This window comes from Stigmatopora nigra, chromosome 6, assembly GCF_051989575.1.
Source record: "Stigmatopora nigra isolate UIUO_SnigA chromosome 6, RoL_Snig_1.1, whole genome shotgun sequence".
In the NCBI taxonomy this organism is placed as follows: domain Eukaryota; kingdom Metazoa; phylum Chordata; class Actinopteri; order Syngnathiformes; family Syngnathidae; genus Stigmatopora; species Stigmatopora nigra.
Genome location: NC_135513.1, coordinates 6,110,805 through 6,124,600, shown reverse-complemented (window position 1 = coordinate 6,124,600; position 13,796 = coordinate 6,110,805). Strand labels below are relative to the sequence as shown.

At 39.1% G+C, this 13,796-nt stretch overlaps 3 protein-coding genes across 7 annotated transcripts in view; 2 read left to right on the top strand and 1 right to left on the bottom strand.

Moving 5' to 3' along the window:
* Positions 1–6,571, top strand: part of grin2bb (glutamate receptor, ionotropic, N-methyl D-aspartate 2B, genome duplicate b) — a 67,065-nt gene extending 60,494 nt beyond the window's left edge. For 2 of the 4 annotated variants that reach the window (XM_077718902.1, XM_077718901.1), the window contains exon 16: positions 1,505–6,571. In XM_077718902.1, the coding sequence (XP_077575028.1) occupies positions 1,505–3,886 (2,382 nt within the window). In that variant the 3' untranslated portion in view covers positions 3,887–6,571. The remainder of the gene's footprint in view (positions 1–1,504) is intronic. The other 2 variants (XM_077718903.1, XM_077718905.1) reach the window with 2 other exon arrangements.
* Positions 6,572–7,483: 912 nt separating this feature from the next.
* On the top strand, positions 7,484–13,683 carry nfam1 (NFAT activating protein with ITAM motif 1). Of its 2 annotated transcripts, none has more exons than XM_077719235.1 (6): positions 7,484–7,933; positions 12,144–12,257; positions 12,853–12,974; positions 13,072–13,197; positions 13,277–13,390; positions 13,465–13,683. In XM_077719235.1, exons 1-6 carry the CDS (start codon positions 7,918–7,920, stop codon positions 13,522–13,524), a joined length of 552 nt encoding a protein of 183 aa, XP_077575361.1. In that variant the 5' UTR covers positions 7,484–7,917; the 3' UTR covers positions 13,525–13,683. The 2 variants fall into 2 exon arrangements, with proteins under 2 accessions (XP_077575361.1, XP_077575360.1); XM_077719234.1 differs by lacking the exon at positions 7,484–7,933 and adding an exon at positions 11,631–11,787 and having other exon boundaries at positions 11,988–12,257; positions 13,465–13,647.
* Positions 8,379–9,723, bottom strand: LOC144197720 (uncharacterized). The gene is made up of 5 exons (XM_077718281.1): positions 9,690–9,723; positions 9,486–9,611; positions 9,329–9,400; positions 9,168–9,175; positions 8,379–9,121 (listed from the first exon to the last, which is right to left on the bottom strand). Exons 1-5 carry the CDS (start codon positions 9,721–9,723, stop codon positions 8,951–8,953), a joined length of 411 nt encoding a protein of 136 aa, XP_077574407.1. The 3' UTR covers positions 8,379–8,950.
* Positions 13,684–13,796: the final 113 nt, after the last annotated feature.

Here is a 13,796-nt window from a genome sequence, read left to right as displayed (position 1 = left end):
ATTTCTAAAGCAAAATAAAGTGGTACCTCTGGAACAAATTAATTTTGAAGGTAGAAGTGGTTTTGTGATTTGGATTTTTCTCAAGTAGTGACATATTTTACATTGAATTACCAAGTGTTTGTCTTTGTTTGCGTGCTGGGAGGATCTCTGCCTTTTCCACCCTCCTTTTTTTCACATTATGGCTCCAAAGATGAAAGCTGAGTCTTCTAGCTGCATCCCAAAGTAAAGCAATTACCAAGGAAACAAAGCTTCATTAAAAGAGTGAATAAACACACCAGACAGTAAAGACTTATGCTGCAATCAGATCAAATTTAAACTGCTGCACAAAAATGTCTTATCCATTGCCAATGGCAGTTTTGTGTTGACACAGACCTTATGTCGGCAACATATGAAATCTGCAAAACTTACATAAAAACATCATGTAGAAACAATGACAGTAATGTAACAAATCAAAACAAGCTGTGTATTTTCTTTGCTGTCCCTAAATACACTGTGTGTCTGGCTATAGTGAGAGAGGGAAGGCTGGCTGGAGAAAAAAGGATTTCACTCAAATTTGCATTACGTCGCCTATGTAGGAGCGTAACTCGTTTGTAACTCCAACACTGTACTAGACAGACGATCAATTGGTGAGAGGAGATTGTTGTTCCTGTAACCTCTACCGTCTTATATCTAAGCTACAGTATCTTGGGCTGTAGTGAGATCAGATGAAATATTCCCAGTGAAGAAGCTTCTTTTCCCTCCAAGCACCCAGAAACAGAGATCAAATAGACTCAAGAAGAATAAAGAAAACTGTTGATGTCAGATATGGCTAATTGATTTATAGTACAGAGCAATATGTAGCTCACTCACAAATGCTGAAATGTATTGTAGGGAAGATGTTTACTGTAGTTGTGGCTTTTGGGTTTGGCTCTTCAGATATTTTCCTTAACTATTAGCAGTTAACCAGAGGCATTTTATTGAACGGATTTGCATGTGGATGACAATATTGATGGGAAACATTGTAAATACTTTTCGATACATGATAACCTTGTAATTGTTGTTTGCGAAGACGCTTCACTGATAACCAACAGCATTGTATTGGAGACTAAATACTAGGGCATTACTTTAAGACTATACAATACTTTAAGACTGTCCGATACCTGTGGTTCGATGTTTGGATGTATTTACATGTTTAAAATTTCAATGTTTGAAGAAACCAAGCAGTTTTCTATTCTTGAAAAAGTAAATAATCACACAAGCTGTGTATAAATGGCCCCAACATATAACTACAAATTCTCTCAGTCGCTTTCACGCTCAACTGCTTGCCCCTTTCAGAAACAAAGATTTTGTGCAAGCATTTGTGACAGGCACTTTCACTAATCCCTGCCTAAATTATTGTTCTTGACTGAAACTTTACTGCTCATACCTTTTTTTTTAATTGTTCTCACTTGTTTTACTTCCTCTCTCTTTCCAATCCTGTCTCCCTTTGCCGTCCTCCTGCTCATCTCCAATTTCCATTCTGCAGGGTATCTACAGCTGCATACATGGAGTGCAAATTGAGGAAAACAAATCAACCATAGACTCTCCTTCATCAAGCATAAAGAAGAACATGAACAACACCCACTCCAACATCCTACGGTTGCTCCGCACTGCCAAAGACATGACTGCAGTACCAGGCATTAATGGCTCGCCACACGCGGCCCTGGAATACAACCACGGCACCCGTGATTCGGCCATCTATGACATTCAGGAGCACCGGCGCAGCCTCGTTGGGCATCCTTCAGACTGCAAGTCCGCTCCACCCTACATACAAGAGGACAACATGTTCACTAACTACATCGGCGAAGTGGAGAGAACTTTTGGGAACTTGCCCCTGAAGGATAACAACTTGTACCAGGATCATTATCGGCACCACCACGCAGTCCCTGCTTTGGGTATGTCCGCTCCCCCCCCTAATCGGCCACGTAGCTTAGGCAGTGCAAGCTCATTGGAAGGTGGCATGTTCGATTCCGAAAGCATAGGGGGAGGAGTAGCACCCATTTTCACCACCCAACCCCGCCCCTCCATGACTCACAGGAATACCAATAAGTTTGACTTGATTGCAGGTCATCCCTCTGCAGATTCCAACCAAGTTGGGTTCAAAGGAAACAATGTCTACGGAAGGTTTTCGTTCAAAGGAGGCGCATCCAGTACGGGGCTCATTGGGGGTCACGAGAGGTACTGTGGGAGAGGTGTGGGCGGAGGTGGCACAGGGGGTGACGACGGAAATATTCGCTCTGATGTGTCGGATATCTCCACACACACTGTCACCTACGGCAACTTGGAGGGCAACGCCAAGCGGCATAAGCATTACAGGGACAGCCTGAAAAAGAGACCCGCCTCTGCTAAGTGCAGACGGGAGCAAGACGAGCTAGAGCTGAGCGGCTTCCGGAGGAGACCCCACCACCACACCGTCCATCACCACTTCCCTCATGGGCCCCAGGCACATCGCACCATCTCACCTCCCCTGGAGCGGAAACGAGGAGGGGGTAACGCTTCACCTTACTTATTCCGTAAAGACAACAAGAACTTGAGGGAATTCTATGCAGGCCAATTCCGCTCTAAGGAGAGCAAGTGGGAGCAAGAGGGTGGAAGTGGAGGAAGTGGTGTGGGCGTCGGTAGCGGTGGCGGTATCTGTCAAAGCGTAGTTCCCGTGGAAGACTTTCTCAAAGGTAAAATTAAGAAGCAGGATTCGAAAGGTGGGCTTGGCTCAGTGTCGGCAGGTCAGCAGGCGCATACATGCTGGGAAAAGGGTGTTTCTGGAATGGGAGGAAGTGGCATTGCAGGAGGTGATTGGGAGTGTCACAACTGCCATAGTGTGTGTCACCACAGTGGAGGGGTAGGGATCTCGTGCCCAGCTAGCGGAATTGGGGGAGGCAACATTCGCCCCAGCTCTGCCAGCTGCAAGCGAGGCGATTCGTGCAAGAGTCAGACCAGCAACCTGTACAATATCAGCGAAGATAGCCACACGGTGTTTGCTGCAGGGAGAAGTAAAATAGGAGCGGGGCAAACGCCAACACAGAGCAGGAAGCTTGGGCCAGGTGGGCGGGTCTTACGGAGGCAGCATTCTTATGACACATTCGTAGACCTACAAAGAGAGGGTTCAGTTCGCTCAGGCGGGGCTGGCGGGGGAAAGGGCGGCCAGTTTGCACAGCCTCGAAGTGTGAGCCTTAAGGACAAAGACCGCTACAATGACGGCCCGAGCCCTTATGCCCAAATGTTTGAGAGGCATGCGGGAGAAAGAGAGTCTCCAATGTTTGCGGGAACAATGGGAAACAGGGCTAAAGGTGGCTCGTCCTTTAGTTTGTTTCGCGGAGGCGAAGGTGGGTTACACCGGCGGTCCGTAGGTGAGCGAGACCTTAGGGATAGGGATAGGGCTATGATGGGAGGCGGGATCGGTGGTGGCGGCGGCGGCGGCGGCGGCAGAGGTGCCGGGACTTACTCCTTGTCTAAATCTCTCTACCCAGATAAGGTGAACCAGAACCCCTTCATCCCAACCTTCGGTGATGACCAGTGTCTTTTACATGGTGCCCAACCGTACTACATCAAAAATCCACAGACGCAGCAACAACAACAGCAGCAGCAGCTACTCAACAACAGCCGAGGAGGAGGGGATTTCCGGGGTCCCCTGGGGGCAACTTCTTATTTGCCTGCATCGGCCACAGCTGGGGTGATGTCCAATGTTAACCCTAGGTTCTCGAAAGATCTGTGTCTGGGCGGGGTGGGCGTTCCAATGGGCAACCACCCCACGACCAACAAGCTCATGCCCGGAGGACGGGACACGTTAGGTTTAGGGCAAAGACCCTTCAATGGTGCCAGCAATGGACATGTCTACGAAAAGCTCTCCAGCATAGAGTCGGACGTCTGAGGCTGAGAAGAAAAGAGGCAAGGTGGGTGGAGGAAAATGAGCAAAACAGGAAAATCACATAGAGGAAAAAACGTGTAGTGTGTTGTCCTCTTTGTGCGAAGACAAGATAATAACAAAATGAAAAAATAAAACGAGTGGGTTTTGTTCTAGCGCCATTGAACGTAACAGTCCAGATGACACACTACGACGTGGTCGAGTCCAACGGACAGCAAATTTTCAAGGACAACGATTGTGGTGTTGGAAAAAAGTAGGTAGGGAAAGACAGACGGAAGAAGGGGAAATACTCTGCGCATCTTTATGAGATCATTGTTCCAAAACAACATTCATCTCTTAACAACAGTTTTACAATCACAAATGAGAAATCAACACTGCTGAAATAACAGGGTAAATTAACAATAATTCTACCAATAGTGTTAATATTGTTACTGAATATTACTTAAGTGTTTCAAGATTCTGATTTTGTTTTTCTGGTTTTATTTATTTAAGTAGTGTTTGTATGATGTTGATTGTTTCTTCGCTTAACAATTTTGCAGGAGACTTGTGGACGGACCACTTTGAATATTTTGGGGGTCTCCTGTTGTTTTTTGGATTCTTCTTTGCAATGAATTATTTCTTCATATTTGATTGATAGATTTACTTATTTATTTACTTTTCAAAAGTTGAGTATTGTGACGTGTATGTGACAAAAAGGCATGATTAAGTACTAAGTACAATGTACTTATTGGCTTACGTTTTTTTTTATCAGTGAAAGTCCAGGTCATAATACTGATTTGTCCTTCCTTTTCGCTTTCTTTCTTTCTTTCTGCTCTGCAGCACTTAAATAGACTCATATTTTTTTAACTGGATGTGCCTTAAAAGATTAACCTTAATGTGTCACCTCCAGACAATTGGATTCCTTAATTTGAGAGCAAAAAAAAAAAAATAAATCTCCTGGAACCCTAATCACAGAAGTCACACGTCGAAGAAACTTTTAAGTAGTGGACCTTAAACCAAGATGTCAAAGATTTTCTAAAGACAAACGAGGAACATTTTGTCATACGGTAAGCCTACAACACGATTGATTTTTACACGAACACTCCAAAACATTAAAATAATAGTTAAAATGTGCAACCAATATAAGTAAAACATTCCTACATTGTGCGAAAAACCAACACTGGTTATTTGAAAACACATTATATTTTAACAAACATGTTTACTGGTAAACCACTTACTTAACTTGTTGCTTTCATTTTGACGGACTTTGACATTTTGTACTCTCAGACTCTGACTGAAGCACTCTGGCCATTTCTTTCATCTAGCCTAATTTCCACTCCAACTTGAAATGAATTTTGCTATACTATAGGTAATATCATTTAATATGGTTACAAGTGTATGTCGTAAACAAAGGCTTTTCCTGGAAAAAAAAACACTTTTATCCAATCTATCGTTTACTTTACAACATTTAGTTTAGATTTGCTTTCCTGGTTCCAATATTTTTATGTCATTGTTGGTTCCTCTCATATCGCACTTCTTTAAATTCTGCTTTGAATGACAAAAAAACTTTTTCAAACTTTATTTATTCCTACTACCTAAATATACCTTTCAAAGGACAAATACAAACCACTAAGATTTTACATTGCGTAGTTTCTAGTTTGCACTCCAAATGAAGATTGAGAACAATGTTATTTTACTTGGTTGACAAGTCAGTATGTATGATAAGAAGCATTTTGCATGTATACAATTTTCTTTATGTTTTTTTACAATCTTAGCATTTCGCCATTCAACTGGGTGGTTTTATTTAAGCTACATAACTTTTTGAAATATCATTGGCACTTATCAGTGTTAGTGTGTGTATGTGTGCTTGTCCTTATAAGATAAAAAACACCAATCTAATGCACCACATCCCTGTTTAATTACTGCCAGGTCACTAAGACAGTCAATGCTGTGCAAAAAAACTCTAATTAAATATGTTGGTTAAATGTTCTTGAACAAGTTGGAGGTTTTACGCACCGTCACTAATAAGCCTTTTTCATTCTTGTCATTTTTTTTTTTCAACAAACAATATTTCAGTACATGGTTTCTGTTGTCGTATGTGCCTGAATTTGTACGCTTGATTACCTCTGTGTGTGCAAAGCACAGTGCGAGTGAGGAACACACAATTCTTTTATATGTACTATAGAATTCCATGTAAATAGAGGCACTCATGGATTTTTTATTAAAAGGAAGAAAGAAACTGTACAAAACGGCAGAGTAAAGGTCTATTTAAGATAATGCTTTGATTCGTACGTGACCCTTGCAAAAACGTTTTCTAACTACTTCGGGGCGCGTTAGGTCCAGTTGTTTATAATGACATAGAAAGTGGTTTCTGGGTGGGGGGGAGAAAGCCTGCACCAATTGGTCCACGTGAAGCACAATGTTGTTCCACTTTTATTCCGCTTCTGTTTGGCCCTCAGACGATCAAACACCATCAAAAAGTTGTACAGGTTGTGAAAAATGTAGATATGAATCTAAATCTTGTTCACCCTCACGTTTTTGTATGCAGATTATTTACTTGTGTGGAGAAAGTATTTCAGATTTGATGGAATATTTATTTGAACAATGAGATTTAAAACACAGGTTTATTGTGCAAATAAGTGCTGAGAAATTATTAGTCTGTCTCTTTGGAATAAAAGTGTTGAGTATGAATAAAAAAAATGTGAAATCTTATGCATACTTGACTTCTTTTAAAATTTGCTTTTTTGTTTTATTATACAGTTACATTAAAATTATAGTATTTAGAAATGTTCCTCATTAGAGGTAACAAAAGAAATGAAACAGGATTGATAGAACAAAATTAAAAGTAAAAAAAAATACTTTTGTTTACCATTAGATGAAATCATTGAAATTGTGTAAAGCATTGAAAGCGGGATATTTTTATTATTGTTTATAAAATGCTTAAAAGTTCTTTAAAGGATTGTGCCCCACATATTGTCCATTTAAATTTAGGTAAAATGAGCGTGTTTGGTGGTTAAACCATTGTTTTGTTCATTTGTATGCGTCTGTGGTGGTTGTGATTACTTTTCGCGGAGAAAAATATTCATGTGCATGTTTGTCACTGTATTTTAATCTTCCAGGTGATCAGTGCAGCAGCGTAAAGCTTCATGGGTTGTCTCCTTAAAATGTACATGTGTCCATTGTAATGACAAGGTTGGATTTCATCGTCATTCTTAAGTGTTTAAAAATGAAGTCATTCATTCTTTTGTTGTGGTTAAAAAAGAGGAAAAAAAGCATCCAAACTATTTGAATTAAGCGGCCTGGTACTTCGTATTGAACATGTTTGTTCTTCTATGGGAATGAACTTGCGTTTTAATGATTAAAACTGTGAAATTAATCGTGCTTGATTGGAGCTCAGCTCCTTTAAACCCCTGATCCTAGAAACATCTCTGCTATCTGAAAGACTCACAACAGAATAGATGTGTATTTTTCCACCTCAAAAATAGATTTCTGAATTTTGAACAATGTAGGAAAAAAAAAATAGACAAGCGCATTGAGCCACATCAAAGCGCTTTAAAACACCCCCTTGTTCCTCAGCAGTGCTTTCTTCTGAAAGCCTGGTCCAGCAACAGGGGATATAAAGAAAGCGGCTGGTTTCAACATGTCTGCCTTACGTGGGCAGGCCTGTATGTCTATTGCCGCACAAGACACGCTTCTCTAATCCTTCATCAATTTATACCTCCTTTTATTTTTTTACTTTTTTTTAAATAACAATCTCTCAATTAGTCATATACTGCTCACTTGTTTTCTACAAACATCATCGGTTTGACAAGCTTGGCATGCATTACAACACATGTAACTACTTCTTGACAATTAACTGTTACCTAGCAACTGGCTCTTTTTCCAGGAATGGCAGCGAGAGATGGTGCAAAGAAAGAAAGATTTCAACTGTATTCTCATAGCATCTTAACTGGATCGTATGCAACAAAGCATTGACAACAGCAATATCAAATTGGAAAGCACAGCCTGATCTCAACGCCCACTTGTGCCAGTGAAAAGACGAGGACGAAGGAGTTAGGATGCCGCATGAATCACGTAAGGGTTAATATTATGAGAAAGTCTGTTGGTTTCACCTCACTGGTTGCATGTGACGGTAATACAAGTTCAGTCAATTTAGAGTGGGAAAGTTGCTCCCAGGTTAAATGTATTGAATGTAAATTGCTTCCATTGGCAGGGAAAATGGTCTTTAAATTGCGAGATTCCCACTTGTAATGGTTTGTAGTACTGTTAAATAACATTGATGGATTGGATGAGATAGAATTGTTGCTGAAGAAAAGGTTTTATGTAACTTTATGTACTTCAAAGCATGTGGAATTATACAATTCAGGAAAAAAAGTCACTGTGGCCTTTTCAGAAATATTTGTAGAAATAGTGCCAACATTGGGATAGACTTCAACTCCAGGTCAATGTAATATAAAGTGTTTTAGTTTCAAAAATAGCTAATATAGTGAAATCTGGGCTGGTTAAAATACTTGATTGTCGCTGTCCAAGGTACACTGACACAGTGTGGAAAAATGTGGTATAGCAAAGGCTGCATTATGGACTGAACATTTGTTTACAGTACATAGTTTGATATGGAAGGAGTTGTTATAGCAACAAAAAAATCTATAATTTTTATTTACCTAAATATATGTTGCATATTCCAGGTTTCGTAAAACATATTATTCCCTGCCGTATTTTTCTCCCAACTGAAGTCAAATTGCATTGTGAAGTTTTCCCTCCTTAAACAGATTGTTCATCATAAAATTAGGTAATTCTCGAGATTCATAATGTGAATTTAAGATTCAATAGTACAATCAACCAAAGTACAGATTGTATAGAGATAAAATATGTATGTATGATGCTTGGAAAGAATAACTTTTTGCAGAATGTCCATCACCACTAAAAAATTTGATGAATAATAATGATAATTTTATTTTATTTTTTTAAAAAACCTCCAGACATTACCACTCAACTCCCGATTCTTAAACAACTTCATCCGCCACCCCCTCACCAGCCAACTCCCCCTCTTTGAGCCAGTCCTCACCCATGCGGTTCCCAGGTATCGCCTCCTCACCTGTCAGGCTTTCCAAAAAACAGGTTATCCCTAAACCCAACCTCATGGTAGCCATGGTGACGGAAGAATGGTCCCATGGTTGCTAGGCAATGAGAGAGCTCTGTGATACGCTGATGCAGCATTGAAACTTCTCTGAACAGGTCGCTGATTGTCTCTGATAGAGGACGCTCCCTGCAGGAAAAAAGGGGGGATAAGTTTATACTATATTGTCACTATGTTAGCTATCAAAGTTGTAAACAGCTGATTGATTATTAATTACTGGTGTCATTGTTTAATCTAAAGATGGATGGCTTGTAGATAAATGGCATTTGGAGATGATCCATGATGAGTTTTGATGAATTTCTTCAATTGGGTTTCAAAGGCTTATTTAGTACTGTTTGGAATACAGCATATAGCATTCAAAACTTTGGTAAAGCTGCACACTGATGCCAAATTAACGCTATTGGCTAAAACAAGCATTCCCTGATATACATTTTAATTTCTGGTACATGTTAGTAAAAGCACCAAAATGAACTTGTCTTAGTGATCTACCTCCTCTGTAGTTCCAATGTCCAAAATCCAATTCTTTCCCACTATTAGTAGCATCTGCTGTTACCATGACAACCAGGAAACGCACCACCAAAAACGAGTGAAGATTCCTGATCAGCAGACCCACCACTTAGAATAAAAACAAAATCAATCATGGCATAAATGAAGACAGACAGACAGCCATTGCCATTTTGTGCTTTGACTAACTTTGTATGAAAAGTAGAAGAATACAGTCTAACATTATGTAAAAAAGAAAATTACTGAAGTACTGAGCAGGGCGAGTACCGTCGTGATAGTGTGTGTTAATCACACTGGATCATACTAAGCTGCTGACTCATTGTTTGGGTATTATAACCGATTTGTACAACATGAAGGTGGTGAAAAAATAGAGTGAAAATGAATGGTGAATGGTCATTTCACATTTTGCAAAAACATGTCTCACAATCTATATACAATTCAACAAGCCGCTTCTTGAAATGATCACTTTTTTTCTTTAATTGTTGTCTTTTTATCTATGTTATTGTCCTGGTGGGGTTTAATTATTTAATATAGTCATTTTTGGACTAGATTAAAGGCCTGGCCCACTTGTTCACATAAAACTGCTCTGGACTACAAACCACATGTGTTAATATTGCATTATGGGATGTATGCAACATGCAGAATATAGAATTTATACACAACAAAGTCATTACTGTCTGTAATGTTCTATTGGAGCTTTAGGTGGATGGGTGTGTTTTCCTTTGTGTGTCCTCTCTGTGTGATTGTATACATTTAAACTGCTGTGTCCCTTTTGGCTCGCCTTCCCTTGTGTCATCAACCCTTTTCTGTGTATTTAAACCCCGTGTTTTGTATCTCGCCTTCCCTTGTGTCATCAACCCCTGTCTGTGTATTTAAACCCTGTGTTTTGGATGACCTTGTGAGAGTATTGATTTCTGTGCTTGTTGGTGGGTGTGTTAAGTTTATATTTTTGTTAATTTTGTCCCAGTTTTTATTAGTCCGTTCTGCAGCTGAGGTGACGTTATAACACTGTCTGTTGCTGTGAAGGACGTAAAGAAGAAAAGATTAGATTACCTCATTTTAAATGTCAATTTCGGTTGTGCTTTTACTCTCTTCAATGTGTTCATCTTTCAGATATTTCCTAGCTGCTGCTAATTTTGCTACAACTGGCATCCAGATGTTATTTCAATGTTTGTGTGTAGTTTCCTGGTGTGCAAGCTGAGATGAGATCACAGTTGGCCACCAACACACAGAAGGGCACACACCCCTTCGCCCCACACACATACACACACGTACACAACATTTTTTGTGGAAAGCGTCAAGTGGAAAGCTTGCCTCTAAATTGGAGCAAAGTGTCAGAGAAAGAAAGGAAACAACAAAAAGGCAGGAATGCATTTTAACATCTTAGAGAAAGAAAATTGATTGTGGTGACTGAATCTCACCATGGAGCACAGCTGTTGTGCATTAGTGACAGGCCGTTTGTCACACATTGTGGAATTCCTCACACTCATAGTGCTTTTTTAGTTCTTTTCTTTCTTGTTTGTAGCTTTTTGGGTGTGTTTCTTTGATCTGTAAGAAATAGGCTTTTTCCAAGTATATATTTGTGTGAATGTGGTTTATCCGGTGACTATATCGGCTTTTATTTCGGTTACATTATCTGAATAAGGTAAAACCAAACATATCTGATAGTTACTGGACTTGCCGTTTCCTATTTAAGTAAGTACACTGGATAGTAAAATCTTTAGGACTCCATTTTTATAAGATCCACTAATCTAACTTCAGAGGGAAATTGTACTTTACAGATTTTTGGAAGAAACATGAAATAGACCGACAGGATATGATAATGTTGGCTAGGTCTATCCCCTAGGCCTATGATTTAGAATCATAGTTATTTAAAGAGTGGCTATCTCTGAAATTTCCATATCAATTGTTGTCCCACTTTACATGGCAGGAAAAGGAAATTTGTACATGGAAGAATTTACTTTAGTACTCCATAACGGAGGTCCCAAAAAGGTCACGGTGGAAATGCGTTTAAATGATCGATGTCACGAAGGTTCCATTTCCCGTTCCCGTTGATTTTCTGTAGCGCAACAAATGTTTTGAGGAAGTGAATTTCTCAGAAACGGGAAGTTCTAGTTGTTAGTTTTACGAACAAGGACTAAATGACAGCCACCAGGAAATATGAGGAATAGAGAGGTTTAAACATCTTTTACAAACATGGCATCGCAAAAATGTTGGCATATTTTTCTTCTACTGTTTTGGATAGTTAAAATGCTCCTTCCTTTATGCTCGGGCAATGCATCTCCAAGTAAGTTGTCCATAGAAATACACAGTAGGTTTCTGTATTGGATATTATAGATGTTTTTTTTTATTAGGACCTGATCACTGACGAAGTTTTTCACCTCAAAGAACTATTATTTTACTATTTATCATTGTTATTGCTATTATTATCATTGTTCGTAGTAGTAGTAGTATTTCTGCTTTTTAATTTTGTTTTGTTGTCCTTAGGATTTTTTTTTTCGGAGACTGTGTTTGTGGCAATCAGAGGGGAAGATCTCCACGTTCATTATGAGCTGCACATACCTGCAAAGGAAAATAATGATGTCTTGGTGTGCTTTGACCCTACTAACCATCAGATTTTTAAACACGCTTTTCCTGCAACAGGAGAGACTGCGTTCACCAACAAGGCCATAATGCAACTGAGAAATCTCAGGATATCAGGAGAATACCGTTGCCAGTATAAAGAAGCCAAAGCTTATTTCTTTCTGAGACTACGAGGTGGGTTCAGGTGAAGGTGTATTTGTGAAACGGTTATGGCATTAAACTCGTAACTGGATGAATCCGCTAGCGTTTGCCTGAAAACTCCATTGTGGCCACGTTGGCAAATAAAAGGAAAAAAATGTTTTTTTCCACCTGTATGGAATGCTCTAGTGTCAATCAGAATACTCCAAAAGGTATTACAATGGATATTTCTGGCAAATGTAATGTTGGAAGCAACATCCATTGCCTGCTTAAAGCTTATGTTGAGTTGACACTAGTAGTATTAGTATTTATATTATAATTTATAAATGTAAATCTGAATTTTATAGATACAATTGTTTTCTATTTTAGTAGAAGCTTGGACGTATATAACGTTAGAAGTGCCCACCGAGCGAATCCAATTTGAGGAGTTTAAGACAATTATTATTATAAAAACAACCAAAATTACAGCATTTTCACAGTGTTGACTATATTTTCTATTAATTCCACAACTCGATTAAAAAAAAAAGTGTCCCTTTTTATGGAAAACACAAAATTGTCTGTGTAAAGCCAAACTTTTGAACAGTTGTAAATACATACTTTGTCATATGTCATAAAAGTTGTATTCTAATAGATGAAAGCTACAGGGATTTTACCAAGATGGACTACACGAACGTCATAGTGCTGGGCTTCTTCAGTGGTGTGTTGCTGATTTTTAGTATAGTCAGCTCGCTGTATGTCTTCAGAGGAACTTGGGTAAGAAGGTCTCATCTGCAAGAGCATACAGCAATAGAACTGAGACCACAAAAATGTTACCGTATATTAGTATATTATGGATGTGTGCATATTTCAGGCAGGAAAAAAACATGAGCGTGGCAATCCGAGCAATAATCGAAAGAAGAATGAACAACAACAAGCAGACAAACCTGAGGAGGACAGCACGGGTGTGATGGTAACTTCTTCTACATCCCTCTATGCTGTAAGTACCAATGTGTGATAATAGCACACTCGTGCAATTATTGGTGTTCCTTTTATCTACAAGTGATACAATGTTTCAGAGTCTTGAGACACGACCTCGGTCCATATATGATGTACTGGACCGCTCATCTGTCAACAACACAGTGTCAGACCAGAAAATGCCTGCTCTCATGCCAAAAAAGGGCCACACCCCGGTCAGTTCAGAATGTAACTGCTTTATCAAATACTAAGAAATCTAAGACAAAGTAAACTTATTTTCCCTCCTCAGGCAAAGCAAACACAATCACAAGACGAAGGGCTATTTGAGTCTGTCTACGAGAATTTTTGAATCACTGAGTCAACACTGGCTGCTGATATTGTTAACCACAAATAATGAATTTATTATATATATATATATAATATTCTATATATGTATAGATATACATAAAATTAAAGCAATGTATATATATATACACACAGAACTCTGTGATTTAATTTTATATAATGCCTAAATATCACCTTCTAATATGAATCTAATACAAACTGCAATTCTTTGAAGTTGGAATTTTGTCTAAATAATACATTTGTAAAAGAAAAACTATTACAATCATAATTTGGTGC

Coding starts and splice junctions, on each gene's coding strand:
- LOC144197720 (XM_077718281.1), bottom strand. CDS start 9,723: ATGTTAGACTGTATTCTTCTACTTTTCATACAAA. Junction 9,612..9,689: donor TCTTCTACTTTTCATACAAA/GTTAGTCAAAGC, acceptor TTTTATTCTAAG/TGGTGGGTCTGCTGATCAGG. Junction 9,401..9,485: donor ACATTGGAACTACAGAGGAG/GTAGATCACTAA, acceptor TGCTTGTTTTAG/CCAATAGCGTTAATTTGGCA.
- nfam1 (XM_077719234.1), top strand. CDS start 11,697: ATGGCATCGCAAAAATGTTGGCATATTTTTCTTCTACTGTTTTGGATA. Junction 11,788..11,987: donor CTCGGGCAATGCATCTCCAA/GTAAGTTGTCCA, acceptor TGTTGTCCTTAG/GATTTTTTTTTTCGGAGACT. Junction 13,391..13,464: donor CAAAAAAGGGCCACACCCCG/GTCAGTTCAGAA, acceptor TTCCCTCCTCAG/GCAAAGCAAACACAATCACA.